The 14,087-nt window shown below is 33.9% G+C and overlaps 1 protein-coding gene across 1 annotated transcript in view; it reads left to right on the forward strand.

Moving 5' to 3' along the window:
- ADGRL3 (adhesion G protein-coupled receptor L3) overlaps positions 1-14,087 on the forward strand; it is an 811,898-nt gene that overhangs the window by 762,990 nt on the left and 34,821 nt on the right. Inside the window, 1 exon segment of the mRNA XM_021100590.1 lies at positions 8,333-8,458. Within this exon segment, the coding sequence (XP_020956249.1) occupies positions 8,333-8,458 (126 nt within the window).

The following is a 14,087-nucleotide window of genomic DNA, read 5'->3' on the forward strand; positions in this document are numbered from 1 at the left end:
TTTTTATAATAGTAAAGACAAAACAGACATAAAATGCAAGCATAAATCATCAAAATATTTTGATTTGGACAATGTATAAAAATTATATTCTTCTAGATTTGACCTTATAGACTTTGATATTTTTATTGGTAGGCATATGGAATTTGTATACTAGGGAGTAGCTTTTCTAACATGTTATGGAGGCATGGAATATATGTATGTAGGTATATACATATATGGTGTGGCATAGGAAAATTTTTTCCTCTTTTTTAAAAACTAGTTTGTATATACTAGAAAATATAAATGTCTAAATATTTTGTCATTCTTTTAATTCTTACTCTTTAATAATAATATTCTTTAATTATTAGTCTTTTAATGAATAGTGGAATATTTACTAAAAGTTTCTGTACTTTTCTTTAAAAGCATCTTTTATAAAATCTATGTTTTGATGATTAGAATGCAGTGTTTAATTTTTATATTGGTCTGTTGTGATTTTTCACATTCTACAGGAACCTAAAATATTCATTTTCAAAGTAAATTTTAGCAACTAGACACTTATATTGCTTTTTTTTTGAGTCTCAAGATTGATTTTTTTCATCTTACACTTTTTAATTCTATTAAAAATATGGTCTTTATAGTTCTGATCAGATAGACTCCTGAGCCAAGTCTAGGCCTCAATCCTGGTTCCTCTACTTAAAGGCTTATGTGAATTTAGGCCATTTAATTAACCTTTATATGCCCCAGTTTCCTCGTGTGTAAAATGGAGGTAATAAAAATAATTATGAGATATTAAGAAATGACTCTGAAAATGAAATGACAAAATAGATTATTTTTCTAAAAAACAGTAAGATCTTTTATTCTTTGGAAAGTAAAATAAAGATTAAACATATCTATCTCTAAATTTTTGGCTTGAGAGACTAATGGAACCAAAAATAAAAGTTGAGAGTGGTGTCCACTTGTCAAGTTAAATCCAGTTTTACTCTGTTTCAGTTTTATGTGGTGGTAGGTATTAAAAATGTGTTGACATGATCTTAAATACAGGCTAGAATAATAGTGATGACTCAGGCCCTGAGTGTGGGTTACAGAAAAGAAAAGAGATTATGATGTTAGAATGGATGGATTATAATCTAATGGATTAAAATTAGTTTAGAAAAGAGGTATGTTGGAATGGATGAATCTTCCCAAATAATGCATACACACACCCCAAATACTAGCCACTTAACTCAGCAAATGTTTATTTTTTTACTCATGGCCCAATTGATGGAGGTACCTCACGGGGGACACAGGCCAAGGAAGGCTCAACTAGCCTCACTGTTAAATTTTCATAGTCACCTGGGCTGTTGACATCCAGCTGTCTGAGAAAGGATCTTGTGTAAAAGGTCTGGAAGTGGTTCCCATCCCCCCTGCTCATTTTTCATCAGAGAGGACACAACCAGTGGTACCACTGAGGCTGCAGGGGTAACTGGGAAACACAGTATACTATTTTTATCCCAGGAAGATGAGGAATTGGATATTACCAACAGCCAGAAGTCTACTACACTCTATGAGTGGAAAGAGCAGGAGACATGGGAGTGATGAGTAAGAATGGAAATGGAAGGAAAGAGCTGTCTGAGGAGAAGAATGAAGAGAAATACACTGAATTAAAGATGGGGGAAAGGTCCAGAATTAGATAGTGGTCAGTATTGTAAAACACTTCAGAGAAGTCAGAGACTAAACACATGAAAGATTTTTGATCTTGGTAGAAGAAAGCCATAACTGATTGTCAAGAGAAATAGGTGGAAAGATGGGAGGAAAATCAGGAGATTAGGGAAAAAGGTAGCTTTTGTCTATGTAAAAAGGGAATATTGGGCCATCATAGTTATACTAATGTCTTCAAATATAGTGAACCAGATTGATCAGTTATTTTATATATTACCTAGAAATTGGACTAACAAAATTTTAAATTTTAATGTGAATATTGAAATTTTCTACAGAACAAAAAGATTTTTTTTTTTTTTGCTTTATGCATGGATTGTTTTGATTGGGATTACTTTGACTGGGATTATCTATTTTTCCCAAGAGTTTTCACAATTATTATTTTTATTTTCTTACAAATACACATCATTGTATTTGATATCCAGGTAGAGAAACTGAACCTCAGGATCCAAAGACAAGTCTAGAGTTTTTGGGTATTGAACATATTGAACTGAAAGAGAAATTTTTAAAATATATGTCATCGAGCTCGATTTTGTGATTAATTAGAATAGAGTTGAGGGCCACATTTGTCCAGCTGCCTTTAATTTTTATAGTCACTCAGCCAAGGATGGTTTTTACATTTTTAAATAGACATATTTAAAATTTTAAATAAGTCATACACATTATCTTTAGTTTTGCCTCTTGGTTCACAAAACTGGAAAAAGTGACTACCTAGCCCTTCATAAAGATAAGCACTAGGCCCTGATTTAGAAGCTTACTTTTGTGATTAATAACTGGTAATAAGCATATTATACTTCATCCATTCTGTGTTTTGAATCTTTAATTTTGGTGGCATTTTTCTTGAGTGTCAAAAATTGGCCCAACATCAGAGAATATAGAAGACATGAAATTATCATTCACTTTTCCTTTTTTCTCCAAAAAAAAAAAAAAAAAAGAGAGAGATAACTTCCTTTAAAATTATAGAAGTGGTCTTAGGAGATTTTTCTTTTACCTTTTTTTTTCTTTTAAATTGAGTTATAATTGAGATGTAACAGTGTATAAATTTAAGCTATACAGTGTATTGATTAGATTCAGGTATATTGTTCAGGGATTAACAATCCTAGTGTTAGAAACTTTCAAGGATAGGATAAAGTATTGTTAACTAAAATCATCATTATATATATTAGATCCCTACTTACTCATCTTATGACCAGAAGTTTGTACCCTTTGATCAACATCTCCCTGTTTCCCCCACCCTTCAGCCTCTGGTAACCTCCAATTTAATCTGTTTCTATGAGTTTGGCTTTTTTAGATTTCCCATATAAATGATACCATACAGCATTCGTCTTTCTCTGACTTATTTCACTGAGCATAATGCTCTCAAGGTCCATCCAGTGTTGTTGCAAATGGCAGAATTTCCTTCATTCTTGTGGCTGAATAATATTCCATTATATATATGTACCATGTCTTGTATCCATTTATTCATTAATGGACACTTAGATTTCTTCCAAATCTTGGCTATTGCGAATAATGCTGCAGTGACTATGGGAGTGCAGATATTTTCAACATCCTGATTTCTTTATTTCCTTTGGATCTATACCCAGAAGTGGGATCGCTGAATCATATGATAGTTCTATTTTTAGTTTTGTGAGGAACCTCTATACTGTTTTCCATAAAGGCTGTCTTCTTTACCTTCCCACCAACAGCGCACAGACTCTCTTTTCTCCATATCCCCATCAATATGTATCTCTTGTCTTCTTGATGATAACTATTCCTTTTTTTTTTGTTTTACCTTTCCTAGGGCCGCACCCGCGGCATGTGGAGGCTCCCAGGCTAGGGGTCTAATCGGAGCTGTAGCCACAGGCCTACGCCAGAGCCACGGCAACGCGGGATCCTTAATCCACTGAGCAAGGCCAGAGATCAAATCCGCAACCTCTTGGTTCCTAGTTGGATTCGTTAACCATTGAGCCGGGACGGGAACTCCAATGATAACTATTCTAATAGATGTGAAATGATATCTTGTTATTTTGATTTGCACTTTTCTAATTAGCTATATTGAGCATCTTTTCATGTTAGCCATTTGTATGTCTTAGAAAAAAAAGTCTAGGAGTTCCCATCGTGGTGCAGTGGTTAACGAATCCGACTAGGAACCATAAGGTTGCGGGTTTGATCCCTGCCCTTGCTCGGTGGGTTAAGGATCTGGCGTTGCCGTGAGCTGTGGTGTAGGTTGCAGACACAGCTCGGATCTCACGTTGCTATGCTGTGGCTAGGCCTGTGGCTATAGCTCCGATCTGACCCCTAGCCTGGGAACCTCCATATGCCACGGGAGCGGCTCAAGAAAACACAAAAAGATTAAAAAAAAAAGTCTATTAATTTCTTTTGTACATTTTTAAATTGGATTTGTTGCCTTTTTTTTTTTTTTTTTGGTTTTGAGTTGTATGAGTTCTTTGTATATTCTTGCTGTTAGCTCCTTAACAGATAAATAATTTGCAAATACTTTCATTTTGTAGATTTCCGTTTAATTCTGTCGTTTCTTTTGCTATGCACAAGCTTTTTAGTTTGAGGTAGTACAACGTTACTTTTGCTTTTGTTGCTTCTGCTTTCAATGTTATATCGAAAAAATTATTGCCAGACCAGTGTCCAGGAGCTTTCCTCTCTGTTCTCTTTTAGGAGTTTTGTGATTTCAGGTCTTAATGTTTTGTCTTCAACTTATTTTTGTTAAATGTTGTGGGTGATATAAGATAGGAGTTCAATTTCGTTCTTATGCATGTGTTTATCCAGCTTTCTAACACCATTTATGAAAGAGATTGTCTTTTTCCCATTAAATTTTCATGGCTTCCTTATCGAATTTTAGTTGACTGTATATGGAATGGTTTATTTCTGGGCCTTTAATCCATTTCATTGTCTATGTGTCTTACTATGCCAATTCTACACTGTTTTGATTACTATAGCTTTGTAGTAGAGCATGAAATCAGGAAACATGATACTTGCATCTCTGTTCTTGCTCAGAACTGCTTTGGCTATTTGATGTCTTTCATGGTTCTGTACAAATTTTTGGAATTTTTTTCTATATCTGTGAATAATATCATTGGAATGCTTATAAAGATTACATTGAATCTATAGATAGCAGTGGATCTTATGGACATTTTAACAATCCTCTTTTTTGTAGGTGATTTTCCTTAAGCCATTGAATTTCAATAATATGCTCATGTTAATGTAGATGTTCCTACATTTGATTATAGAAATATGAAATATTTCATTTTTGAGATAATTTTTTATTTGTTAATTGATTCAGCTCCTTAACAAAAATCACACTTGGAGTTGTCAGTCTTTTTCTGAATGTGTGTTGTGTGATTGAGTCACAAGTATCCCTCCAATGGTGACATTAAAGTTGTCATTTTCTTTTCTTGTGTACTCAATTATGTGATACATCGCAGAAAGTTTAATAATTATTTTATTTCTAATCACTCTACAACCATATTCCATTGGTCAAGTATATTTTCTTTCCCATTTTTATATATTCTAGAACAACCTCTTGTTGAAATAAGATATTCCAACTGACTAGGATAAGTTGGAATATCATGAGACATAGTGGATTAGAATATGCAAATGATTAAGCAATCAAATAAATTTTATTGTAATCTAAAGAAAAATATCTCATGGACGTCTCCATGTTATTTTGCTTCCTTCTTTTTAAAACACGTTATTTACCATTTCAAATTTAATCATAAAAAAATGAAATCCATAATGATTCAGTAATATTGCTAAATGTGGTACTTGGTATCACTAGATATCTTGATTTACTGGTTGTTTATATAATCAGTTCAGAACAGTTAACTTTTGTTAGTAAACGTGAATAGTCCGTGATGAATTCCTGTGGCGTATACAATATCACAGTATGTCAGTATCAATACCCACTGCCTTTGTAAGTAACAGGAATGGGAGTGGTTCACTTTCTCTCCTTCTCTTTGTCTCTCTCTCATACTTTCTCTTTGTCTTTCTATCTCTTTATCTCTCAGTCTCTCTTTGCCTCTCTCTTTCTCCCAAAATATTTGTTTAGATTTAAATCACTTCATTATGAAACACTTTCTCTTCTAAGAAGGAAAATATCACTTGTTGAGTATATTAGAAAAAAAAGTGATATAGTTGATAATCAAAGTTTAGGTTCTTGGAGATGCTTCATAAATTCAGTACAAATTACTCAACTATAAATGAGAGTACTTACCTTTGGGTGGAGATTATTTTAAGCTTCCTCAAATTTTAATTAAATGTCCTAATTGTTTCCAGAGACAGAGAAGATAATCAATAGATTACTAATAATTTTAATAATAATTATGCCTTCTGTTGATCTTATATTAATATTATAAATGTGGCATCTTAATAAGAGCTTTCTGATCATAGAGCATCCATAGGATTTGGATTTTTTTCACACAAGCACATGGCTTAACCTTTTTAGTCTTTCAGTTTAATTTCATTGCTGAACCTTTTCAGTGATCTTATCCATAAAATGTAAATAATGATTATTAATTATTTTCCAGATCATTTTGAGGGAGGAGCCTACCATAGTTCCTAGGAAATACCAATTAAAAAGTAGAAGCTTATTCATCTCACTCTCCCAAACTCACACACATCTTGGACACATGCACAAGTCTGGGCATAGACTTATTTCTTTTAAAAAATAAACAAAAGTATGAATTGGCCTCTAAAGAGTGAATAAAAATAATTATTTATAATTATTGATAAATGTACATAAAATAGATGGGTTGGAAAACAGATTAATATAATTTAAATACATTAACATATAATTTTGTATTACTAATCAGAGAATGGCTTCAGAGGTTAGTACATCATGCCTCCCTCTTTTGTTCACACTGAATGCTTTTTTTCTCTTGTCTATCCTTTCTTTCAACTTCATCCTCTAAACTGACAAATTCCAACCTGTCATTCAAAGCCCTCTTCTCTGAGAAGCCTCCCTGGGTCTTCCCACCTCCTTCCAGTAGGTGCTGGTCCTCCAAGCTTTGAGTCACCTGACTCTATCTCATTGTTCCTATCACATAATAAACACTCAATGGATATGAGTTTCTTCAGCAAATCCGAATATAGTTAATATCTGACTGCTGTGTCTTTGAAGAATGAACTTCATTTTTTTTTTTTTTTTTTTTTTGTCTTTTTGCTATTTCTTGGGCCGCTCCCGCGGCATATGGAGGTTCCCAGGCTAGGGTCTAATCTGAGCTGCAGCCACCGGCCTACGCCAGAGCTACAGCAACATGGGATCCGAGCCCCGTCTGCAACCTACACTGCAGCTCACGGCAACGCCGGATCATTAACCCACTGAGCAAGGGCAGGGACTGAACCGCAACCTCATGGTTCCTAGTCGGATTCGTTAACCACTGCGCCACGATGGGAACTCCTGAACTTCATTCTTAGTTCATTAAGATACAATGTTTATAATTTTAATGTTATCATTCACACTTTTTCTTTACCTTTAATTCTAAATAGCACTTCTCAAAAAAGCATACTTATAACTTTGTTTGAAATAACATTGTGTTGTCACAAATTCTGGACCCTATGAACTCATGTGAAATCATAAAGTCCTAGGAATAACAATGTATATTTGAATGTTAAGTCAGTAAATTGTCCTACAATGTGTTTTTAGTTGATGAACAAATGGTGGGCAATTATTTTTCTTGATTGTTCTGTTTATTTTTGTATGTCTTATTTGATTAAATAGAAGTTATATAATTTTTTTAAACATGATCAAATTTTCCCCAAAATTGTTGCTGTATTTTCCTCTTTGAAAATGTCAGCTAAAATTTTTTATCTCCTTTTATCCTATGATTTTTATACTATAATCAGGATTAAGAATTTAATTACAGAAGTTCCCATTGTGGCTTGTGGAAACAAATCCAACTAGTATCCATGAGGACTCAGGTTTCATTCCTGGCCTCATTCAATGGGTTAAGGATCCTGTATTGCCGTGAGCTGTGGTGTAGGTCTCAGAGGCGGCTCAGACCCCGCGTTGCTGTGGCTGTGGTGTAGGCCGACAGCTGTAGCTCTGATTTGACTCCTAGCCTGGGAACCTTTACATGCCACCGGTGTGGCCCTAAAAGACAAAAAAAAATTTTTTTTGAATTTTATATTCTTAAAGTTGAAAATATGATCTCTTTTAAGAGAAATAAACTTCAAAGAAATATACATTTTAAAAATATGCTTAGCCCAACACACTTTTTTTTATTCTGTCTTTATAATATTCTGTCTCTTCTCTTTCTCCCTCTCCTTTCTCTATCCCGTCTTCTCTCTAACTTCCTCACTAGACCTCTTCCTAAAGAACAGTTACACCAATAAGCTACTTCATATCAAATCTATGAAGCTAAAAATAATGTCCTGAGGAGTCTTAAGCTTTTGTTTTTTCAACTAAGAGACTGTCTCGTTCTGGTGTGGTTAGACATGTGCATACTTGTATGTTTTTTAAAAGGCTCCAGTTATGCAAAATTTCAGTCTTAACACTATGAATATTATTTTATATTGTAAAAAATATATAAAGTGTATGCTAAATAGGCTTTCTTGTATCTGTAGGGCAAACAATATTATATTAATTATCTAAAAATAAAACACATATATTTTATGTTTTCTAGCAGAAATGAATTACTTGCTAACAGAAATCAATATTTTTGGCCAGGTACGGAAAGAGTATGGGAAGTGCCTGCGAACGCACTGTTGTAGTGGCAAAAGTACAGAGAGTTCCATTGGCTCAGGGAAAACGTCTGGTTCTCGAACTCCTGGGCGCTACTCCACAGGCTCACAGGTAAACAATATTTATTAATTAAAATGAAATATCTTTTACCTAGATTCTGTTAGGAATCGCTATCCCTTGTTGATGAGATCTATTCTCTCTCCCAAGAATTTAACACCAAAAAATTGGTTTATTTATTTTTTTTGGTAATGACAGAAGTTTAAGCAAACAAATTACAAAAAAATTTGAAATTTAGGGTCTAAGTGTGTTTTATGATAATTAATGATTTCAGATTGTTCCTAGTTGAATGAGTAATAGAAGGTGAGGGAAGGATTTGAGCACTTCCCCCAAAATTCTAAGACAGTACTATTATATAATATATATATTAAGAAAGTAATATTGTATATATAATTGAGTTAGTTACTTTTAATTAGTATAATAATTAATAATTATTAGTATAATAATTATAATTAATATACTAATAATTATATGATTGCTGGTTATCATATAGTGAAATATTTACTTATTAATAGGTATGTTTAGTAAAATCAGTTATAGCTCATACCATATCAAATGCTGGTAAGCCAAGGAGCAATTCGGGGCAGTGAAGAATCGACCATAATAACATCATTGATTTAACTGTCCTAAGTGCTACTCCATCAGTCCAGCACTAAATATCATCCCTCACCAAGGAAATTTTAAACTTTTAAGTAACCTGTCATCCATTTTTCTCAGATCACAGTGTCAGTCCGAAGACGATTATATAGAAAGTGCAGCAACTCTAGGATGCTAAAATAAGTAGTCAAATAAAAGGCATATGTGGGTCCTGCCTGAATGAGTTTGGGTTCTGACTAGCAGACTGATGTTTTTAAGATTGCGCAGTTAGGTGGGAAGAACAATGATTATTTTCCAGTGTTGTTAATTGAAATTTTCTAAAGAAGACTTGAATTTAAATTCCTAAAAAAATTATAAATCAATAACTTAGATTTTTTACTCTTTTAGCTCAAAGTATAATCTATTTTTAAAAGTTTGGTAATTTTATACATAAAATAAAAGATCATTTCATTTGTTCTATGATTCATTCCTAATTGGCTTTTAAATTTTATAGGTGAAATTCCCCTAAACAGTTCCATCCATGTGCTCAGGAAATTAAATATCCTTATAACCTTTAAAATAATTTTCAAATCTAATATATCTTATTCTCTCAAACACACTCACTGTCAGACTGGACAGCTATACACACCTAACTAGCACTTGAAAAACTCTTACAAATCAAAGACAGTGAACAAAGTTGCAGAAACACTTTCCTCACACTAAAGGAGTTCTCTTTTATCTTACAAATAAAATAAAACCACATTTCTAATAGCAATCTAATATTTTCAACTAAAAATTTTAAAACTACCATATAACTGTCCATCCTATCAGACCCTCTTAACACTTCAGTTAACAAGCACAAATTATCATAATGATCATCAAACTTATTCCTACATAAAATGTGCAATTATTAATAATTCGAATTTATTTTACTATTTCTATGCCTGAGTAATAGAGGTTGCAAGGTTGTAAATTAGGAGGAACAAATGTAACAAGTTGGGCAGACTAAGATTTCTGAGTTTTGGACTACTAAATTTGCCAGTTAGGAATCTGAACTTTCACTTAAGGGTGGGGACACACCTGGATTAAGCTTCCAGCATGACCTCCTGGTAATCCATTCCTTTATTTTTGACCTGATAATCCTTGCCTCTCTTTTTGTGCATTCTTTTCCACAATTTTCAGATTGAAATTGCTGTATGTCATTTAACTTGATTTGTTTCTGCATAACTTTCATAAAGCCAAGCTCTTCAACTATATTGCATAGTCATTTTATTGACATATGCCCTTAATAATATTTGGGAGTTTCATTTATTATGTTAAAACAGAGTTTTGCAATGTATAGCATTACTTTTAAGCTACAAGATAGGGCAATAAGCTTAATAAAATAACCATAAACTTGGTAGACCTTGCTTTAAATTTTAGCCTTGCATGTACAAGCTGTAACAGAAAACAAGTTATTAAATTTCACTGACCCAGAATTCCCATTTTGGCTCAGCAGGTTAAGAACCTGACTAGTATCTATGAGGATGAGGCTTGATCCCTGGCCTTGTTCAGTGAATTAAATGTCCTGGTGCCACAGACTGGGCTCTGGTATTGCTGTGGCTGTGGTGTAGGCCTGCAGCTGCAGCTCTGATTTAACCCCTAGCAAGGAAACTTCCATATGCAGAAAGTGCAACCCTAAAAAAAAAAAGGACAAAAAAAAAAAAAATTCCGTTGATCCTCAGTTGTTTCATATGTAAAGTGGTGGTAATAATACTGATTTCTTATGTTGTTAGAAAGATTGAGCTAATATATACAAAACACAACAAACTGTACATGCTCAATAAATTGGAGTGGCTACCACTTAACTATTGTGTCATTATTACAGAATATAATTTCAGATATGTATTTTAAGCTGTGCCATTTTTTTCACTTTTATAGTTATAGAACCACGATTGTAATATTGGGCGAAAATCTTACATTGTTTTCTTATACTTAATATAATACTAACTCTGATTAACTATGCAATCAAACCCTGCATAAAGTGATAGTTACTTAAATCCAGTCTGTTTAGGTAAAAGTAATAAATATTTCCTATTAACTGTGAACTTCCATGAGCAAAATCTAAAACACTCACTGATATTAAGGTAAAATTCCAGGTGTATAGATGCCTTTTTCATATTAGAGAACTTTTAAAATAACAATTCTTATATTTTTGTTGTTGTTGTTGCAAAATATTGAGTTTCTCTTACAAATGCCTAGCAGTCCTCTAAGTTATGGTGACAAACTGGTTAAAAGACAAATAACTTTCATTCTAGTTGTAAAAGGCAGGCAATTCATCAATAAACAAACCAACAGGGAGGATCAGATTATGAGAGCTGGTAAAGAACCCAATATGGTGGTATGACACAGAAAGTCCAGGTGGTTCGTGGTTTAAGGGCTAGACAAAGGCTCCTTGGGCAGATGACAGGCAGAGCACATTCAGGGAAAGAAAATTACAGGTGAGAGAACATCCGATACAAACCACTACGATGGGTGAGAACTTGGAGATTTGGGAGTAGGAAGAATGTCATTAGCCAAAGTGGTAAAAGAGTGAATTGGAGATGAAGTCAAAGAGGCTTGAGTCAGATCCTGAGGTATGTGTAAGAGTATAGAAGTTTAGATTTTATTTTGATTACTTTAGAAAGCCAATGGGATCATTTAGAAAAGGAAGTGACAGGAAATCATCCATATGTACTAAAGATCATGTGGCTACTATGTAGGCGATGGAGGGTGTGATTGGCAAGACTGAGAAGTAAAAATCCTCTCCACCGTTGATCCCCATACCTGCTTCCTAGTACTCATCACTTATAAAAGGTTGGCAATACCCATCATCACACAAACATGTATTCACAGAGATGTACATAGGATTGGTGTGTGTGTATTTATAAAAACTGTGGACTGGAGTTCCTGTTGTGGCACAGCGGAAACGAATCTGACTAGTGGCCGTGAGGATGTGGATTCAATCCCTGGCCTCTATTAGCGGGTTAAGGATCTGGCATTGCCATGAGCTGTGGTGTAGGTCATAGATAAAGCTTGGATCCTGTATTGCTGTGGCTCTGGTATAGGACAGCAGCTGTAGCTCTGATTTGACCCCTAGCCTGGGAACCTCCATATGCCACAGATGCAGCCTGAAAAACAAACAAACAAACAAAAAAACCTTGGACTGAAGTAATTTCCTTTCCACTTTGACTTTCCATTAATTGTTCGATTATCTTTTATTTGCCTTACTGATTTTGTAGATGTATTTACTTTTGTTATAGAATGTTTGAAACATAAAAGAATATATGTTGCATATATTAAATTGAGAGGCATAGTAATAAAATCACCATCCAACTTAGGAAATAGAATATTTTCCACATGTTTTCCCTTCTTGAATCTACTATGCCTCCCTACCAGAGACAAGCTCCTAACTTTTGTTCATTTCCTTGATTTATTCTCACAGTTTCTTCATCTCCAGAAAAGATGTTGTTTACTTATTGTAGGTGGTCTTCTGTGACTTGCTTCTTTCACTCTTATGTTCTAAGACTTGTCCTGGTTCATTTAAGAGTTAGCTCTGTGGCCGATACTACATACTTTTCCTCTGCCTGCAATACTCTCTTGTTTTCTCCTTTTCCTCTCCAAACAGCTCACTATGCTATACGTATTCATTATTTGCTGTAGATAGTGAGTTCATATCCCAGATAAGAAGCCAGATAACTGGACTCAAATATCGATTAGGCCACTTATTAGGACTGTGATATTGGATGTGTTAATTAGCCTCTAAACCTCAGTTTTATAATGAACAAGAGTGCCTACTTCAGGGAACTCTTGGGAGGTTTCCAACGAGTCAGTACATGAAAATTCACAGAGGAAATAACATAGAAATTGTTATTTCGATTTCATAATTAAAACATTTAAATACTGTATTTATGTATATACAGATAATAATTACCCTGTACCAGGCATTATTTCAGGTGTGTAATACATCAAAGGACAAAAAAAAGGACAAAATTTCTACTTTTCTAGAGCCTTACACCTAATATAGGCATTGGACATTAAATATAAATTTAAGAAGTATATTATAATATAACATGTCATATTATAGAAGATGGCAATGGCTTAGTGGTGGAAATTGCAGAGTTGGGTGGATGGAATACAATTCTAAATAGAGTAATCAAGCTGGTCTCTTTAAGGAGAGGATATTTGAGTGAAAATTTAAAGAGATGAAAGAATTATCTATACAGATATCAAGGCACGTAACCTTCTAGGCAAAAGAAATAATTGTAGCAAACCTAAGGCAGAAGCACACTTGGCATGTTAAGGACCAACAAAGAACAGGCGTGGCCAGCCCAGGGAGGGGAGCCTAACAGAAGATGGTAACAGGAGATAGTGAGGGCAGCTCAAATGAATGTCATCTAACAACCAACATAAATTCCGTCAACTCTCAGTGGAGGTGTAACTTCTTCAGTACAGTGTCCTCAGATTTCCTAGACAAGGACGTATCCTCTTTTTACGTGCACTTAAAAGTTATTTTAATTATGTAGTAAACATTAACAAAAGCACACAAAATATAGATGTATGGCACTGTGCTTTTTTAACCATCCTAAAATCAAATATTAGAATATGGAGAGTACCTCAGAAACCCTTTGAATCCTCCTCAAATGTTTACCTCAAAACACAATTACCACTGTAACTTTTAAAGGTAGTTTTTATTTTGCATGTATTTTAATACTTATTTACATGAAATTATCCTGTACACCTCTTTTATGTCTTGCTTCTTGGGCATCTGCGTTGCTGCAAGAGGCTATGTTGCTTTTTTCTTTTCATTGCTGTATATTATTCTATAATTTATTTGTCCTTTGATAGGCAGTGGCATTTGTTCACAGTTTTCAGCTATAATAAACAATGCTTCTGTGGAGATTTGAGGGCACATTGTACTTCTGCATTTATTTCTGTTAATTTATATTTGATTAATCTGCCACGTACTAGTCTAGCAACTCCATGAAGCAAAGATGTTTGACTGCCTTTCCCCTTTGTATTTTCTAGGTTATTATTTGGCATGAAGTAGAGGGTAATTAATATTTTAAATTAATTAGCTAATAAAGCA

The sequence above is a fragment of the Sus scrofa genome, chromosome 8 (genome assembly GCF_000003025.6).
Source record: "Sus scrofa isolate TJ Tabasco breed Duroc chromosome 8, Sscrofa11.1, whole genome shotgun sequence".
Lineage (NCBI taxonomy): Eukaryota > Metazoa > Chordata > Mammalia > Artiodactyla > Suidae > Sus > Sus scrofa.